Here is a 16,623-nt window from a genome sequence, read left to right on the forward strand (position 1 = left end):
AGAGATCAAGTTGCAACAGTTAAAAACAGCAGTCTGCCACCAGTTTTATATCCCCAAATTTACCACATCAATTAACAATAATGTTAGAGATCAAACTCTACATTTCTCCACATTCTGCAATGACACAAGCAAGTTTAGGCCGGTTGTTGGGTCCGGTGGCTACATTCTCAATCTTCCTCACGGTCAAAAGACCATCGCCAATCACACGCTGCATCAGAATGAAGGTTTTCAGCAAGATAATTCAACAGCTTGTACTAATGAATAATGCTGGCAGGATAGAATGAATAAATAACTAGATCATGAGACAATAGCAATGAAAGTACACATACCCCGAAGACTACATGTTTGTTGTCAAGCCAGTCACACTTCGCACAAGTGATGAAGAACTAACATAATGAGGACAGTACACAATTAGAAAAGTCGAAGTAGTAATGAAAGTACGCATTTTAGGAAAACTACGTGACCATTTTTTTGGCCTTAGCATCCACATTATTCCTACAGTTCGACTTTGCATGAGAGAACAGAATATCACTGGATATGGTTTGTCCAAACATAAACATGTCAAATAAGATGTTTACCTGACAGCCATTAGTATTCGGCCCGCTATTTGCCTGTCAAAACCAATAGAACAATCAACTTAGGTAAAGATAGTAGTAATTTATTTCTGCAGATAAATCTCCCACAATGGCAAATTCAAGTGATAAAATCATAAAAATATCTTATTACGACAATGATACAACTATTTGATACACGGTTTAGCACCAATATTCAAACTCAGAGGCATCAAGAAATTATTCAACTAAGATCATCTCATTTAAAAAATACTATTGACTTGCTTCCTGAGGCAAAAGAAAGAATCTATTTACAGTTTTACACGTTAAGTAAAAAGTTATACTACAAACTTAGTGCAGAGAGAATTGCCAAGTCACACTTCAGTTCCTTTCTCTTACAACACTGCTTTTTTTTTTACTTAAAACATTACCTTAACCACAAATTAGTTTAATTTACAAAGTAAATACTGCAATGCATCATACCATTGATAGTAGGCCAGGGCCAGTGTGTTTTGCTATAAAATTTTCATCATCAAGTTTACTTCCATAAATTGATACACAGCCACTACCATCACCCTGCCAAGAAAGAACATATAAACTAGATCAATAAATATGCAAGTCATGTGCAAAGCATGTACAAGACCCTTCTAATTAGGCTAGATATCAAAGTGCTTATAGTAATTCATGTGTTCAACTATTTATAAAAGGACTAAATGGTTGAAGTGTTTGAACTTTATAACAAAAAACAGTCATTTCAGTTGTTCAAAGTGGTTTCATCGATTGGATTGAGGTCTGGTATGCGAATAGGCTGAACCCAGATAGTATAGTTTATACAAGAGTCACAAAAAACATGGATTCAAACAACAGTCCATAAGTTATGGTCAAGGGACTGGTGGCTTATGATTAGTTTTTCCAATTAACTTAATAGTTCAAATGCTTACTCAAACCGGCATATTAAAGGGATCAGGATAGGATGAGAGAAAGGAGACACCTTAAGAAAATCACCAGCTTGTATCATGAAGTCCTTGATTACTCTATGGAACTGACACCCCTTATAACCGACAGGTAATCCAGCTTTCCTGTAAAAGAAACCAACAAAGAAACATGACCAAATTTAAATGAGAATAACTGTCAACTTTGGAACAAGATGCCATTGAAATTAATGGAAAAAATGTCAAAGTTTAACAAAAAATAATCCAGTGCACAGAAGAATTGACCAGAGTATCAGCAGCAAGTTGTTCCTGCTATTTTTTTACTACAAAATTATTTACAGCATTCAACTTCAACGGCTCTTCCACACTCTCAGATAGAAGGCTTAGAAAAGTTTCACTGTAATTTAGAGTACAAAATAGTGGAAGGCCTAATATTCATTGAAAAGTGCATTTCACCCATCAAAAGTTTTTGTAATACAAGGGAATCTCTCTAAAATATATGACTTCTTCGAAGACGAATATTGTTCTTCTACAACATTTAGCATTTCAATGCTTAGGATCAGTTTTATAACAATAACATAACTCTACCACGACTCGAGATTTTTAACCGATCTTCGCATATAATATCCGAATCGCATTTTGTAAAGTCTTTTTGCATGTAGTATAAAAGAGTTGCAGATTCCTTGCCAGGAGGAAACAATAACCCTATAAATTTTGTAGCCTCATTGGTCCTAAAATTTAACAGTGTTGGATACAAAGACAAAACATTTAAACATTCTGGAATGGTACAAGAATAAAGAGGTCAGAAACTCATGATATTAGCACGAAAATAGAGTTACGAACCTGTACTCACCCGTGCAGAATTGCCTAAAACACAAGAAAAACAAACATTAGTAAGAAAGGGACACCAACTTAAATAAGAGAAAATACTGAAGACAGTAAAGAAAATTGAAATGGAACACCAGCTTGTCCAACATCTTACATAGCTTTGTATACTAATAACATAAATAAACAGTTTATAACCTAAAAAATAAATGCATATGGTCTTCCAAACCCCTTCAACAAACTTGAATACATTCATCAAGTAGTAGTTGCTAACTTATCGTGCTCCAATTTTAATCCAATTTTCAACTTCCCTAACTAAACTATGGTGCAATCATTCTAGCATAAGCTCAATTATTTTACAAGTTCAAAAAACATCAAAATCATCTCGAGATATTTGAACTGTTGAATAAGCTTTAACCATCATGTAATCAGAGATAGTTAAAAAATGATGAGGTTAAAAATTACCGGAAATTTTCGGCGGTTTTGGGGGCAATATCAGCAAAGAGCTCCATCTTGATGCGGCCAGCAGGAATGTTGCCAATGGTGACATCGAAGAATACGATTGGGTTTTTAGGGTTTGGCGGGCGCTGGTGCCACTCCACTCCCGCTCCTCCACCGCCGCCCGCCGCTGCCATCAAATCAGAGTTTCTTCTACTGCTCCGCCTTGGCTGTTAAAGTAAACAATTAATGTGTGTTCTTCTAAAAAACAATTGCTATAAAATCCGATTCCATTCGAATCAAATAAAATCAAGTGTAATGAATATAAATTAATTTATTAATTACCTGTGATATAAAAATGGATGGTCAAACTTGGAAATTTATGAGATAATTGTAATTTATATCACGAAGTTGCTTTAGTGTACGTAAGTTTTATTACAATGTAGACTACCGGTAAGGATCTCCTCATCCACTTTTCCTACTTCACTCCTCATCCACCTCTCACGATACAATAAAATAATATTATAATTATAACAAATTTCAATAAGTGATGATGGATTTTAAGTCCATCCCCATTAAATGAAGCTACATCTCACTTTCACTAACACATTCCACTCACATTTTATTTTAAAATTAAGAGTAATATATAAAAATGGATCTCACATTCAACTATCTTTTCTCATTCATTTTTTTAATATTTCTTAAAACTCGTGCCGAACTCAAATATAACTCCTAATAACGGACAAAGAAACTATTATAAAAATCTTGACTTTTTTATTCTCTTCTTCTCCCCTAATTCCTTTCTCTCTCTTCCCTAATTCATTTCTTCGGTTATTTAATTGGTGTGCCCAATTTGTAGGCATTTTTTTTATTTTTTAAAATATAAGTAAAGTATGGTTCAGTGTATCACAATTTCATTTTTATAAAAAATTATTAATTAAACATTAGTAGATATAATAATGGATCATGGTTTTATACGAAAAAATTGTGATATTAAATCACATTATTCAAACATTTATTTATAGAACACAATGCTACGTGTATCCTTCTTTTTTGTGACATTTGTTTCCTTTTCCCAGAAAACTCTTAGTAATGGGAGAAATAAAGATAAATTAAAAGATTTCGTCTTCATACGATCTTTAGCTTCGGAAAACATATTCCATTATTTCGAACTCGTTATTTCACCCTAGAAAAGAAGAAAGAAATGGAAAATAGAACAAAGAAGAAATAGAAACTGACGTAAAAAAAAAAAAAAGAAGAAAAGAAAGGAAGATAAAGAAAAAGAAAAAGAAACCGAAGAAAAAGGAAAGAAGAAAGGAAGGAAAAAAAATCACATGTTCGATATACCATTTAATTTAAATTTTCAAAAATACCCTTCATGGCCTAAAAATCACATATTTGGTACTTAGGGTTATTTTTTTCACGAGGTACTAAAAACAAAATAAAACAAAGATCAAGTATTATTTTTGTGTAAAAAAGAAAGATCAAGGTTATCCATTTGCACAAAACGATATATCTAGTTCACTCTTTGTGCAGAGATCAGGGTTATATCAGTTTTATAATAACGAGTTCATTTTTTGTGCAAATGATATATATAGTTCACTCTTTATTAGTATAAAATTAATATATTTAAATATAAAATTAATATATTTAATTAGAATTCATATTTCACTAACTTATTCAATTCAATTTTTTCACATTTCTTAAAAAACCCATGCCCAAGTTAGATAGGATTCCTATCATGGGACAAAGTGATTATAAAACAATTATTAAGCTTTGACACAAGTAAAACGTTACCCAAAAGGTAACACAAGACCCCAAACTCTAAATCTGACCACAATCTAGAAGCTACTATATGAAGGATTTGACAATATCCTTGTGATTTGTCTTCCTTATTTATCATATGCCCATTTGTTAGTGTATATTCTGTCAAATTATCTTTTGTAATTAGCTCCATAATTAGTGGGATTTGCCGTAGCATTGAGTTGTATATATTTGTGCTCTTTTCAGCACATAAATATGAGAGAAAATATAATCAAACCCAGTTGTGCCCATCGTTTCTTTCATGGCACCAGAGCAGGTTAAAGATCAACCAGCTTCCGCATATTGATAATCCTTATATCCAATTCACTGATATACCTTTTTATTCCTTCTCCCATCGTCTTAAACCATGACAAAAGGGGAAGAAACCTCTGAAAGAAAAAATGGATCGGTCGTGGTCGACGTAATGTCACCATTTTTTATATCCGGTTCCGATAACCCCAATATTGTTTTCACGAGTGATCTCCTCCGTGATGGCAATTATACAGATTGGGCTGATGAAATAAGTAATGCCCTCTTTGCAAAAAATAAATTTGGCTTCGTTGATGGATCGATCCCAATTCCAGAAGAAGGCTCACCGGAGTTATTATTGTGGAAACGATGCAACGCAATGGTTCGAGGTTGGTTGCATAGTTCAATGGACAAAGAAATTCGCAACAGCGTCAAACATGCGAAGACGGCCCGTGAGGTGTGGGAAGATTTACAGGAGCGGTTTGGAAGTGAAAGTGTGCCTAGAGCGTATGAACTAAAACATATCTTGTCCCTCACTCGACAAGAAAAGATGTCCGTTTCAGCATATTACACGAAGCTCAAGGGCTTGTGGGATGAAATTCAGGCAATATCACCCCTTCCTAAGTGCAAGTGTGGCGGATGTACTTGTGATATTAACAAGCAACTTATAGCAATGAAGGAGAAGGAACGTCTCTATGAGTTTTTGATGGGTTTGGATGAAAGCTTCGGAACAGTGAAAACTCAAATATTGAGTACGAAACCAATGGTTCCCCTTGGAGCCTCCTTTCATCTTGTGTCTGAAGACGAGAGACAAAAACAGATTTATGCTACTGGAAAAACAAGTGTTGAGGCAGCAGCCTTTCAGACTCAAGCTGTTCGTCTTAGTGACAAGAATTGGGGGGCACCTAAAGAAAATAGGCGTGAGCCCAAGAAGTGCACACATTGTGGGAAGCTCTATCACTCAGTTGAAGAGTGTTATGAAATTGTTGGCTATCCAAAACAAGGGGAGAAGGCTGGACGAAACGGTGGCAAGAAGGAGGATTCACGCTACAAACTAAGAGGCGCCAACAAATTAGCACACATGGCAGCAGGCAGTAGCCCTCTTCCCGGGATAACAACTGAACAATATTCCAAGCTTGTGGAATATTTTAGCAAAAGTGGAGACACCTCGCAGGTAGCACGTGAAGAAAATCCCATATCCGCGAACATGGCTGGTAAGATAAATAATTTGAACTCATGGATAATTGATTCAGGGGCAACTGAACATATAACATGTGATAGCATGTTACTTGAGAACCAAACAAGCTGTGGAACTGAAATACCTGTCAAGATTCCGAACGGAGAAACTGTTCCAGTCAAGAGCATTGGGAATGCAAATCTACCCAATGGATTAAAACTAAACCAAGTTTTGAATATACCTGACTTCAAGTGCAACCTGCTATCCGTCAGCAAATTGACAAGAAATTTGAATTGTGCTCTCACATTCTTTCCGGATTTTTGTGTTATGCAGGACTTACCTTCGAGGAACCTGATTGGGATGGGTAGGCATTGCGATGGTCTCTATCTGCTGGAACCGACTATCAAGAAAGGTACTGCTCTCTCAGTCAAAGTAGACTCGAAAACTTGGCACAAGAGATTGGGGCACACTTCAAGTTTAAAAATACAGCAGTTAGACGGTTCTTTTGGTAGTTTTGGAAAGAATAATGAACATTGTGACTCTTGTTTGAGAGCCAACTTGACTAGGCTTCCGTTTCCTATCAGTAGCATACAAACAACTTCATGTTTTGAACTCATTCATTGTGACATTTGGGGTGGTTATCGTACTCCTTTGCTTTCAGGTGCTCATTATTTTTTGACTATAGTAGATGATTTTAGTAGAGGTGTGTGGGTGTTCCTTATGAAATATAAGTCTGATGTGAGTCATTTCTTGATCTCCTTTTGTAATATGGTGCACAAACAATTTGGTAAATGTGTCAAAAGGATTAGATCAGATAATGGGGTTGAATTTCAGTCTAAAAGCATGATTGATTATTATAGAGATAATGGAATTATCCTTGAAACATCTTGTACTGATACTCCACAACAAAATGGGATAGTCGAAAGAAAACATAGGCACATTCTAGAAATTGCCAGGGCATTACGTTTTGAAGCTGAGTTACCCATAGAGTTTTGGGGGGAATGTGTCTTGACGGCTACTTACATAATCAATCGGTTGCCCTCTAAAGTCCTAAAACACAAAACACCTTATGAAGTTTTGTTTGGAAAAACACCATCTTGCCACCATCTTCGTATATTTGGCTGTTTAGTTTATGCCAAAGATAACAAGAAAGGGGGAGATAAGTTTGGAGAAAGGGGGAGACGTTGTATTTTTGTTGGGTATCCGTACTCTCAAAAGGGCTATCGAGTTTTTGATCTTGAAACAAGAAAATTTTTCACATCCCGTGATGTTAAATTCGTTGAAAACATCCTTCCTTTCAAGAAATATGGGGCCGAAGGTGTCATTGTCAGTGATGTTAACAAGAAAAGACAAATAGAATGAGAAGAAGATGAGGAATTAATGGATGGAGTTGGTAGGAGTACAATTGATGATTCAAATGGGTCTAACTCTGTAGATAGCACATCTATGGAAGAGATTAGAAATCAGCCGATCCAAGTTGTTGCAAGTGACAGTCAGCGAGATACTGAGGGCACACGGAAAAGTGAACGAACCAAGTACCAGCCCAAACGACTTGAAAACTATGTCACTGATTTGCCAAAGTCCATTGACCATTCGCAGCCCATCGCCAATTCAGAAACCTCCGAGGTATATCCTTTAGCACATTTTGTTTCTTATGATAGATTTTCTAATAGTCATAAGGCTTACCTCGCTGCCATCACCTCTCATGATGAGCCAAAGTTCTTTTATCAGGCCGTAAAAGATTCACGATGGTGCGAGGCAATGAGAAAAGAAATAAAAGCCTTGGAAGAAAATGGTACATGGATATTAGTATCATTACCACCTGCAAAGAAGGCTATTGACTCAAAATGGGTTTACAAAATCAAATATAAACCCAATGGAGAAATTGAGCGCTACAAGGCGCGATTGGTGGCGAAGGGATTCAAACAAATTGAGGGGATAGATTTCCATGAGACGTTTGCACCAGTTGCAAAACTTGTCACCATGAGAAGCCTACTTGCCATTGCCTCCAAGAAAAATTGGGTGATACATCAATTGGATGGATCTAGTGGAAGATGTATACATGAAGATTCCACAAGGGTTTGCAAAGGAAGAAGATACCCGAGTTTGCAAATTACAAAAGTCACTTTATGGTTTGCGTCAAGCTTCGAGAAATTGGTACCATAAGTTCACCCGAGCCTTGGTCGATATTGGCTTTCGTCAATCAAGAGCTGATCATTCATTATTCATTTTCAAGAGAAATGGAGTTTATGTGGCTGCACTCATATATGTTGATGATGTCATATTAGTTGGAAATGATACTCGCAAGATCGATGACGTGAAAGAGTATCTGGACAAGTTGTTTAGCATAAAAGACTTGGGGCCTTTGAAATATTTCCTTGGGATTGAGGTGGCACGATCTGCTGAAGGGATTGTTCTAAGTCAGAGGAAGTATACACTCGACATTCTTGAAGACAGCGGATTGCAGGGTAGTCGTCCAAGCGAATTTCCCATGGAACAAAATTTACGTTTGAGCAATGAAGACAATAGCCCACAGGTGGATGCTCTCTGTTATCAAAGATTAATTGGTCGACTTCTTTATTTGATAGTTACGAGACCTGATATTCAGTTTGTGGTGAATTATTTAAGCCAATTTATTACAGCTCCACGTCAAAGTCATATGGATGCCGCTGTTCGCATTTTACGATTCCTCAAAGCAACAGCGGGGCAGGGAATTTTTCTTCCAGCAAATAAGGACTTCCAGCTTGAAGCATATTGTGACGCTGATTGGGGGGGCTGCTCCATGACAAGGCGTTCATGTACAGGCTATTTCATTTCCTTGGGATGATCGCCTATATCTTGGCGCACCAAGAAACAATCTGTTGTCTCGCGCTCCTCCGCGGAGGCCGAATATAGATCCATGGCAACCACTGTTAGTGAAATCTTATGGTTACGGTGGTTGCTCAAGGACATTGAAGCAACACACACAAGGGCGACACCACTCCATTGTGATAATCAAGCTGCTTGCCACATTGCCAATAATCCCGTTTTCCATGAGCGGACAAAGCATGTTGAGATGGATTGTTATTTTGTTCGAGAACGGGTTGAGTCCAAAGACATCGAGCCGCGAAAGATTTCCACAGATCATCAAGTTGCAGATTTGTTCACCAAAGCCTTAGGAGCTTCCCGTTTTCGCTATCTTGCTGGCAAGCTGGGCATTCGTAATCTTCATGCTCCAACTTGAGGGGGAGTGAAGGATTTGACAATATCCTTGTGATTTGTCTTCCTTATTTATCATATGCCCATTTGTTAGTGTATATTCTGTCAAATTATCTTTTGTAATTAGCTCCATAATTAGTGGGATTTGCTGTAATCAAACCCAGTTGTGCCCATCGTTTCTATCACTATACGACCAACTTACACAAACCACGAAGGATCACCAATTAAACGAAGGAAAATTCTCAACTCTCTCGAGAACTCGGGCTCCTTCAGTTTATCAAAGCTTGGAACACCAATGAGTTTAGACCAGAGCCGATATGCATGGTAAAAGGCAACTAGATGTTACCACCGCTAAGAGCCACTCAAAAAGAAGATGAAATCTCACGAAGAATCCAGCCAGAGATAAAAGAAGATGATCTGAGAAGACAAAGTGTCGCGCACACATAAAGAGAGTAAAAAAACCCTATTTCTAAGATAGGGAGAGGGTATTGAAATGAGCACAAGGTATGGTTTTGGCCTTTAAGCCTGATCCTAATTATTAAATGGTATTATTACACGAACAAAAAGAGTTCGTTTAATTCTTATTATAAACTTATTTTAAAAAAATAAATTATGAGGTGGGCTTTAATTGAGGAACACTTGGACTCACAAATCCTGTAGATTGGGTCGTCATCGGATCAACTCAATATCGATCCAACAAAATAAAGCCAAACCCTAATTCAGTGGCGGATCCAGGATTCATAAACGGAGGGGGCAAAATATATATTAGTAGGTTCGTCTAGAGCGAAAATGACAATTTTTTTTATTTTCGGGGCGACGTTGGGGCAAACGGAGGGGGCGGACATGGTAATTTTACGTCCGGATAAGAGGAAATTAGTTGCACGGAGGAGGCGACCGCCCCCTCATGCCCCCCCTAGATCCGCTAGTGCCCTAATTCAACCTGAAATTATCGGGGTTTTATAGGTCCCAACCTATTAACTTCGTATATATTTGTGCGAAGTCATGTTAGTAAGATATTAGCTACTATACCAATTTACCTTGTCACATAATACTGAAACAATTTGCAAAGTGTGTTTACACTTTATAAAGTGAAACAATGAATGAAATGCTCTAATAATCACGTGTTTTTTTTTTTTTTTTTATCAGCGCTACGCAATATAGTGGATACTAGCAATCCATCCGAAAACAAAAGAGGAAAGCACATTGTATTTTTTATTTATTTAATCGTAGTTGTCGAATAATAATTGGACAAATTTATGAGAATGAGACGTTAAATTATCAATCAGTAAAAAAGGCCGCTTAACCGCCCCAAGTCCAGCAGCCATAATATTATTCCACGCAACATTCCATGCACCCAAATCACATGATAACTTCTAATTCAGTAAATAAAAAAATAGATATGTCCCATTTCCAAATTCATTGTATTAGACCTGTACCAAAGAGACAAATCATCTCTTGTTCTTACCTTTTCAAATATTTACTATTGATAATGTTGAACAATGATACAAATATTGTACTAACAAATACTCCTAATCTTATATACAGTAAATTATTTTTATGGTTACTTTTACTATCACCAATTAATTTTAATACGGAACTTTGTAAAATTCTAACATTCTCGAGTGGTATCGCTGATTGTGGTTTAAAACTTTAATTTCTGGTCAATCTAGTAACTTTTGAAATAAAACAACTAAATTAATATTTTTTCATATTTTTTTAATTATCTTATTTGTCAAATTTTTGGTGAAATCAGTGTCAATATGACAACCGAAACATTCTATATGGATAACACTCTCAAGAAACAAAATAACATTATTTAAGTAGTACTCCCTCCATCCACCTATAAGAGTTCCATTTGAATTTGGCACAGATTTTATGAAATACAAAGAAAAGTGGGTGAAAAAAGATAGTGAAATGTGATACTCATTTTTATATATTAGATTTATAATAAAATATGAGGAGAATAAGACCATTTATGGTAAAAATGAATCGAGACTCCTAAGTGGACGGACTAAAATGGTCAACCGAGACTCCTAACGTAGGAGATAGGGAGTACTCAAAACGGCATCTTCAAATATTGTGATATCACTAAAAATAAACAACCAAACGAATACTGTGGAAGTTTTGTCAATTAGCAAAAAACCTAGCACATCCAATCAAATGATATTTGTATGTCTTTTCTTCCAACCTTCATATTTCCCCTGTCACCTCAAATATTTAGTTTCCTTCCAAGAAACAACCCTTACTTACAAGCCATATACATACAAATATGCCATCTCCCATTACTCTCAAACACACGATACAACACAACACAAAATGGATCACAAGAAGAAGAAGCGCAACCAATCACTCAAAGTAGTATACATCTCCAGCCCCATGAAAGTCAGGACCAGCGCCTCCAGGTTCCGGGCGCTGGTGCAGCAGCTCACCGGAAAAAACTCCGACATCGCCCCCTACATGGATTCCGACGGCGGTGCCCTCGACTACTGCGACCACGACGGCACGCTGCTCCCTGACCGCCCTCCGCCCTCTCTCTCTAATTCCGACACGTCGGATTCCCTGCAGGGGGCTGTCGATGATGTCTTTGCCTCCCAATTCTCCAGGATTTTCTCGCCGGAGATGGCCGACGTGTTAGGGACCTATCATGACTTGATCATCTGAAACTTTAATTTCTCTTTTTTTTTTCTGACTAGAAAATTATGAGTTCGCTTAGACTAGTGATTATGTAGCTAATGTTAGATGCTTGCAATTGATTTATAAGGTGTGTTCAATCAACTATACTTCAAATCGTAAATTAATTTGTTTTCCCAACATTTATGTCCGATCTTACAAAATTGACGATGAAAGTTACATAGTAGAATTCATTATAAAATTATAAAAAATCTCTAGAACTAAATAATTCAGCTTAGAATCTGAGTCATATATTGATTCATAGTTCTCACTTCTCACTCTCTTTAAAACTAGGCATAACAGTGATAGCTTTTACTATCCAATAAAGTACACATTGATTGATTCATATATTGTAAAACTAATTAATCAATCTAATATGATTATACAAACTAATCTTAAAAACAATAATTAACTTACAAAAATAGTTAACTTTGTTTCATTATTTCCCTACATTCTTCCATTTTATGAAAAATAGTCTCAATTTTTATTTCAGTCCATCTACTAAAATTAGTCCTGGTTCTATTTATAAAACTTTTATCACCGTATTTCCTCTTTCTCTCTTACTTTACTGTACTTTTTCTTATTCTCTCGCCCTTTAACAATTGAGTATTTAAACTCGCATTATTCACAAATGAGACTATTATTTATGAATGAAAAGAAGATATAATATCTCTCCTCTCTCTTTAAATTACTATAACTATCTTTCATCAACTCACAATTTTCTCACTTCTGTAAGCTCAACGTTCAAGTATATTTCTCATAACAACTTACGTACAAGCTATTGAACGTAGCAAAATGACAAAATTATAAGTGATTATAGTAATTTAATCACGAAATTTTGTAAAATTTTGATTAGTCAAATAACATTTGAAAATAAAATACTACTATTAAATTATGAATTTTTAATTTTTTTCAATTATGTCATCTATGTACAAAACGATAAGTACTATTTTTGAAGATGCTCAAAACAACGTTATCTCATTCAAGTATTTTTTTTTCTATATTTTTCCTATCTTTTTTATTTTACAGACGAGACAATTAAGAAATGAAATAGTTTAATAGTATAAAATTTTCAAATATTGTGAGATTGGCCGAAATTAAACCCAATTTTATAATTTAATTAAATAATTAATATCCCAAATTCTAAATAGTTGTTTTCAATAGCATATACACGACATCGCATGTTGATCATCAATCTTGTTGCCTCTTGAAACAGTCGAAGAAGATAGCAAGAGAATGCTAAATCCAAGTAACATATGGACCCGCTTGAAATAAAAGTCTTCAAGTCAAATTTGTCTCATTTACTTTATAAATTTATTGAACTTCTCGAATTCAACTGGATATATCTAGTGGTGAATGTGGCTCATTGAATTCAAAGTTAGATTTGGTTCTTCAAAAATTAAAATCAATGGAAGCTTCCGACCTTAAATAAATGCAAACTAAAGCGTCACAAAAGTGTAAATAATTTTAGGGTAGCTATATAATATTTTTAGCAACGCCTAACTTTGGAATATTCGTAAAAGCTTAATAAAGAAAAAGAAAAAATATATAAACATATAAATTTGGAATGTGATGTCATAGGAGTATTAAGTTAGCACGTTGGAACATTTTAATATGATCCAACATAATAGTCTAAAGATTGTATAATATTTATGGCTATTTATTGATTGACCCGATTACGTGATCTACTAAGGTTATATAATTTATAGGGTCAAACGATTATCTATAAAAGTATGAGGACTATTGTGCAGATACTACTTTGAATAACTTTAATTTTGTTATGGGTGAAATTAAAGTTATAATAAAGTTAGGGACTTATTCTCTAAATAATGGTTATGGTCCACAAGTGCAACCTATAAATAGGTCAATAGAATCCCATTCCTATTGACCAGACGTAATATCAAGACTCTGCAGATTACAGAGAATCTGTGCGAGAGCGTTGTCACTTGGAAGATTAATTTCCATACTTCAGAACCATCAACAACATCATGAATCCGACTCCATGTACGCTTCCGCTTTATGTTTATCAATCGTATTCGACATGTGTGATTTATGTGATGAATTATGTGAATCATTGATTTGATTCCAACAATTGGTATCAGAGCCAATACATGTTGGAACGAATTGATAATTCATTTAATATGAGTTTTCATTGTGTTGGAGTCGTTTATGAAAATTATGTGTTCAAATTATTTTGGGATTTGTTGTTTAACTTACTGGTGTTGTTCGTCAATTCCTCCGTGAATTTTAATGTGAACACAAATTTTCTTTTACAAATTATTGATGAAAAACTTTGAACGAAAATTTGATATTTTCTTTTGGAATTCATTCACAAGATTTTCAACAAATTGTTGATTGTCTACGTACGCACCAATTACGTAAATGGTTTATGGATTGAAAATTCATATTACTAGACTAAATTGTGGTTTTGGACTCTACTTCAGTAGTATTCAATTTCTTGAATTTCTGGTTTCCAACGCCAAAAGGAATACGTGGGAAAATTTGGAAGGAAAATTTTCAAGTTTTATACATTGTGTTTGCTTAAATTTCTGCATCCCTTGTGTTCGAGAAAGGGCCTGAACAAAATTTTGATAGAGTTTTGATTTCACTTCTTCTCAAAGTTTGAATCTGTCAAAAAAAAAAAAAAATTTTGCCGGAGCATTCCCATTTTTTTCAAAATTTATTTTTACAATTAATTCTGGCCGCCATCCGTTTTTCCGACGAACGGAGAGTCGGCAGTTCCGGCGATGTTGGAGCGGTTGAGGCGGTGAATCGTTGGCCTTGTTTTGTGAAACGACGCGTCTGTGTGTTTTGTGATTCAGTTTCTTGGGGCTGAATAGTTGTGATGTTTCGCATCGAAAGTGACTAGTCGTTTTCTAAAATTAAATTGGCCAACAAAAGTTTATTTATTTTTTTTAAATTCATTTCAAAAGCCGACAGTTGCTATTAAGTTTTATAACTCAATTATTTAATAATTGACTTAAATCGTTGGTTTCTTTTCAATCGAAAACAGCAACTTATGTTTTCCTTTTGGGCTTATTTATTTACATTTTACAAAATAGCCCAAAATTTTAAGTTTAAAACAATTAAAGTAATTTAATTGTTTTGGTTGTTAAGTAATTAATTGAATAATGATTTAGTTTATGTTGTCTATTATTTTAATTTAATTAATTGAAGCATTACCTTGCCAAAGTGAGCTCTAATGTGTAGATTAATTTATTTAGAATATATAGGATATTTGTATACTTGAAATACATGCGAATAGTTAATCGGCCCAAAGGAAGATTGTTATTTGGCCGTGTTTCTTGTGTACTTTGTGGTAATAATATGAGATTATCCTTAAGTCATTGTGGACTCTAAGTCGGCCTAAAGGAAGATTTATTGTTTGACAGGAAATGATTATCTATATTTGATTACTACGTATTAAGATGTCACTTGCAAGTTAATTATTTTGTCCAAAGATGAAATTTTAATGTTGTGCCGACATCTTGAAATGGGAATTGTCATTATTTAATTTATTTACTTATTATTTACGTGAGCTAATTATTGTCCTATTTGTTATATTTGTTCTTTGCTAGCTCAAGAATCTGATATTGGTTTTCTAAATTCCATTCCTGTGCTAAAAGGCAATACCTATGCATCATGGAGAAGCAAGGTATTGATTTGGTCTGGGGATTGCAAATTTAGACTATGCACTTCGGACAGAGCAACCCGCCCCTCTTACTGATGAAAGTTCCGATGAGGATAAACGGACTTTTGAGAGGTGGGAACACTCCAATCGCATGAGTCTTATGATTATGCAATATGCCATCCCTGAAAACTTTCGCGGTACTGTCCCGAAAGAAGCAACTGCTAAGGAATTTCTCGAGGCCATTGATATGAATTTCGCAAGCAATGAAAAGGCCGAAACGGCTTCATTGATGCATAAACTTGTGACTATGAGGTATAATGGCCGAGGGGAAATTAGGGAGCAATTATGGAAATGTCAAACACTGCTTCAAAGCTTACGGCACTTAATTTGACGATCAGTGATGATCAACTAGTGCATTTGGTTATGATATCTTTTCCTCATCAATTTGATCACTTCAAAGTTAGTTACAATACTGTGAAGGCTAAATGGACATTGAATGAGTTGATTTCTCATTGTGTTCAAGAGGAAGAGAGATTGAAGCAAAGTAAGAGAGAAAGTGCTCACTTAGCAACAAGCTATAGGGGTAAACGAGGAAGAGACAAGGGAAAGAGGGTTCTTTCCGAGTTCGCTAAGGGGAAGAGGATTCTTCCTGATTCCTCTAGAAATGTTGTGGGTCCATCTGCAAAACAGTTTAAGAAGGAAAGATCAGCTTCAGTTTGCTTCTTTTGCAAGAAAGATGGACACAAGAAGAATGATTGTGAAGAATATCACGCTTGGCGCGTGAAGAAGGGTACATTTTTCACTTATGTTTGTTCAGAAGTTAATTTAGCTTCTGTACCTGGACATACTTGGTGGATAGACTCTGGTGCTACTACTCACATAAGTGTGTCCATGCAGGGTTGCCTCCAGTGCCGAAAGCCGATTGATGCTGAAAGATTCATCTATGTGGGCGATGGCAAACAAGTTGAAGTGGAGGCAATAGGCACATTTAGATTATTACTAAAAACTGGTTGTTATTTGGATTTAGAACAGACATTTGTTGTACCGTCATTTAGACGGAATTTAATTTCTATTTCTGTATTGGACAAATTCGGTTATACTTGTTCATTTAGAAATAGTAGATTTAGTCTTTATCTAAATTCAACTTTG

The 16,623-nt window shown here is 35.4% G+C and overlaps 2 protein-coding genes across 2 annotated transcripts; one reads left to right on the forward strand and one right to left on the reverse strand.

Annotated features, from left to right (window-relative positions):
• Positions 1 to 19: 19 nt before the first annotated feature.
• LOC125219695 (peptidyl-prolyl cis-trans isomerase CYP22) lies at positions 20 to 3,030 on the reverse strand. Its single transcript, XM_048121737.2, has 7 exons — positions 2,774 to 3,030; positions 2,327 to 2,350; positions 1,543 to 1,630; positions 1,035 to 1,127; positions 579 to 611; positions 330 to 386; positions 20 to 208 (listed from the first exon to the last, which is right to left on the reverse strand). Exons 1-7 carry the CDS (start codon positions 2,941 to 2,943, stop codon positions 98 to 100), a joined length of 576 nt encoding a protein of 191 aa, XP_047977694.1. The 5' UTR covers positions 2,944 to 3,030; the 3' UTR covers positions 20 to 97.
• A 12,702-nt stretch (positions 3,031 to 15,732) lies between these two features.
• LOC148934077 (uncharacterized) lies at positions 15,733 to 16,400 on the forward strand. The gene is made up of 2 exons (XM_089069620.1): positions 15,733 to 16,264; positions 16,372 to 16,400. Exons 1-2 carry the CDS (start codon positions 15,820 to 15,822, stop codon positions 16,398 to 16,400), a joined length of 474 nt encoding a protein of 157 aa, XP_088925746.1. The 5' UTR covers positions 15,733 to 15,819.
• Positions 16,401 to 16,623: the final 223 nt, after the last annotated feature.

Source organism: Salvia hispanica, chromosome 1, assembly GCF_029641045.1.
Source record: "Salvia hispanica isolate PSC_SH4W2 chromosome 1, Shi_PSC_v1, whole genome shotgun sequence".
Classification (NCBI taxonomy): Eukaryota; Viridiplantae; Streptophyta; class Magnoliopsida; order Lamiales; family Lamiaceae; genus Salvia; species Salvia hispanica.

Bases quoted from the DNA above. Each gene is read 5' to 3' on its own strand.
- LOC125219695 (XM_048121737.2), bottom strand. From the start codon at position 2,943: ATGGCAGCGGCGGGCGGCGGTGGAGGAGCGGGAGTGGAGTGGCACCAG. The intron at 2,351-2,773 runs GTAATTTTTAAC...CTTGTGTTTTAG, and splicing joins AAAACCGCCGAAAATTTCCG to GCAATTCTGCACGGGTGAGT. The intron at 1,631-2,326 runs GTTCGTAACTCT...TTTCTTTTACAG, and splicing joins TTCTGCACGGGTGAGTACAG to GAAAGCTGGATTACCTGTCG.
- LOC148934077 (XM_089069620.1), top strand. From the start codon at position 15,820: ATGGAAATGTCAAACACTGCTTCAAAGCTTACGGCACTTAATTTGACG. The intron at 16,265-16,371 runs GTACATTTTTCA...GTGTCCATGCAG, and splicing joins CGCTTGGCGCGTGAAGAAGG to GGTTGCCTCCAGTGCCGAAA.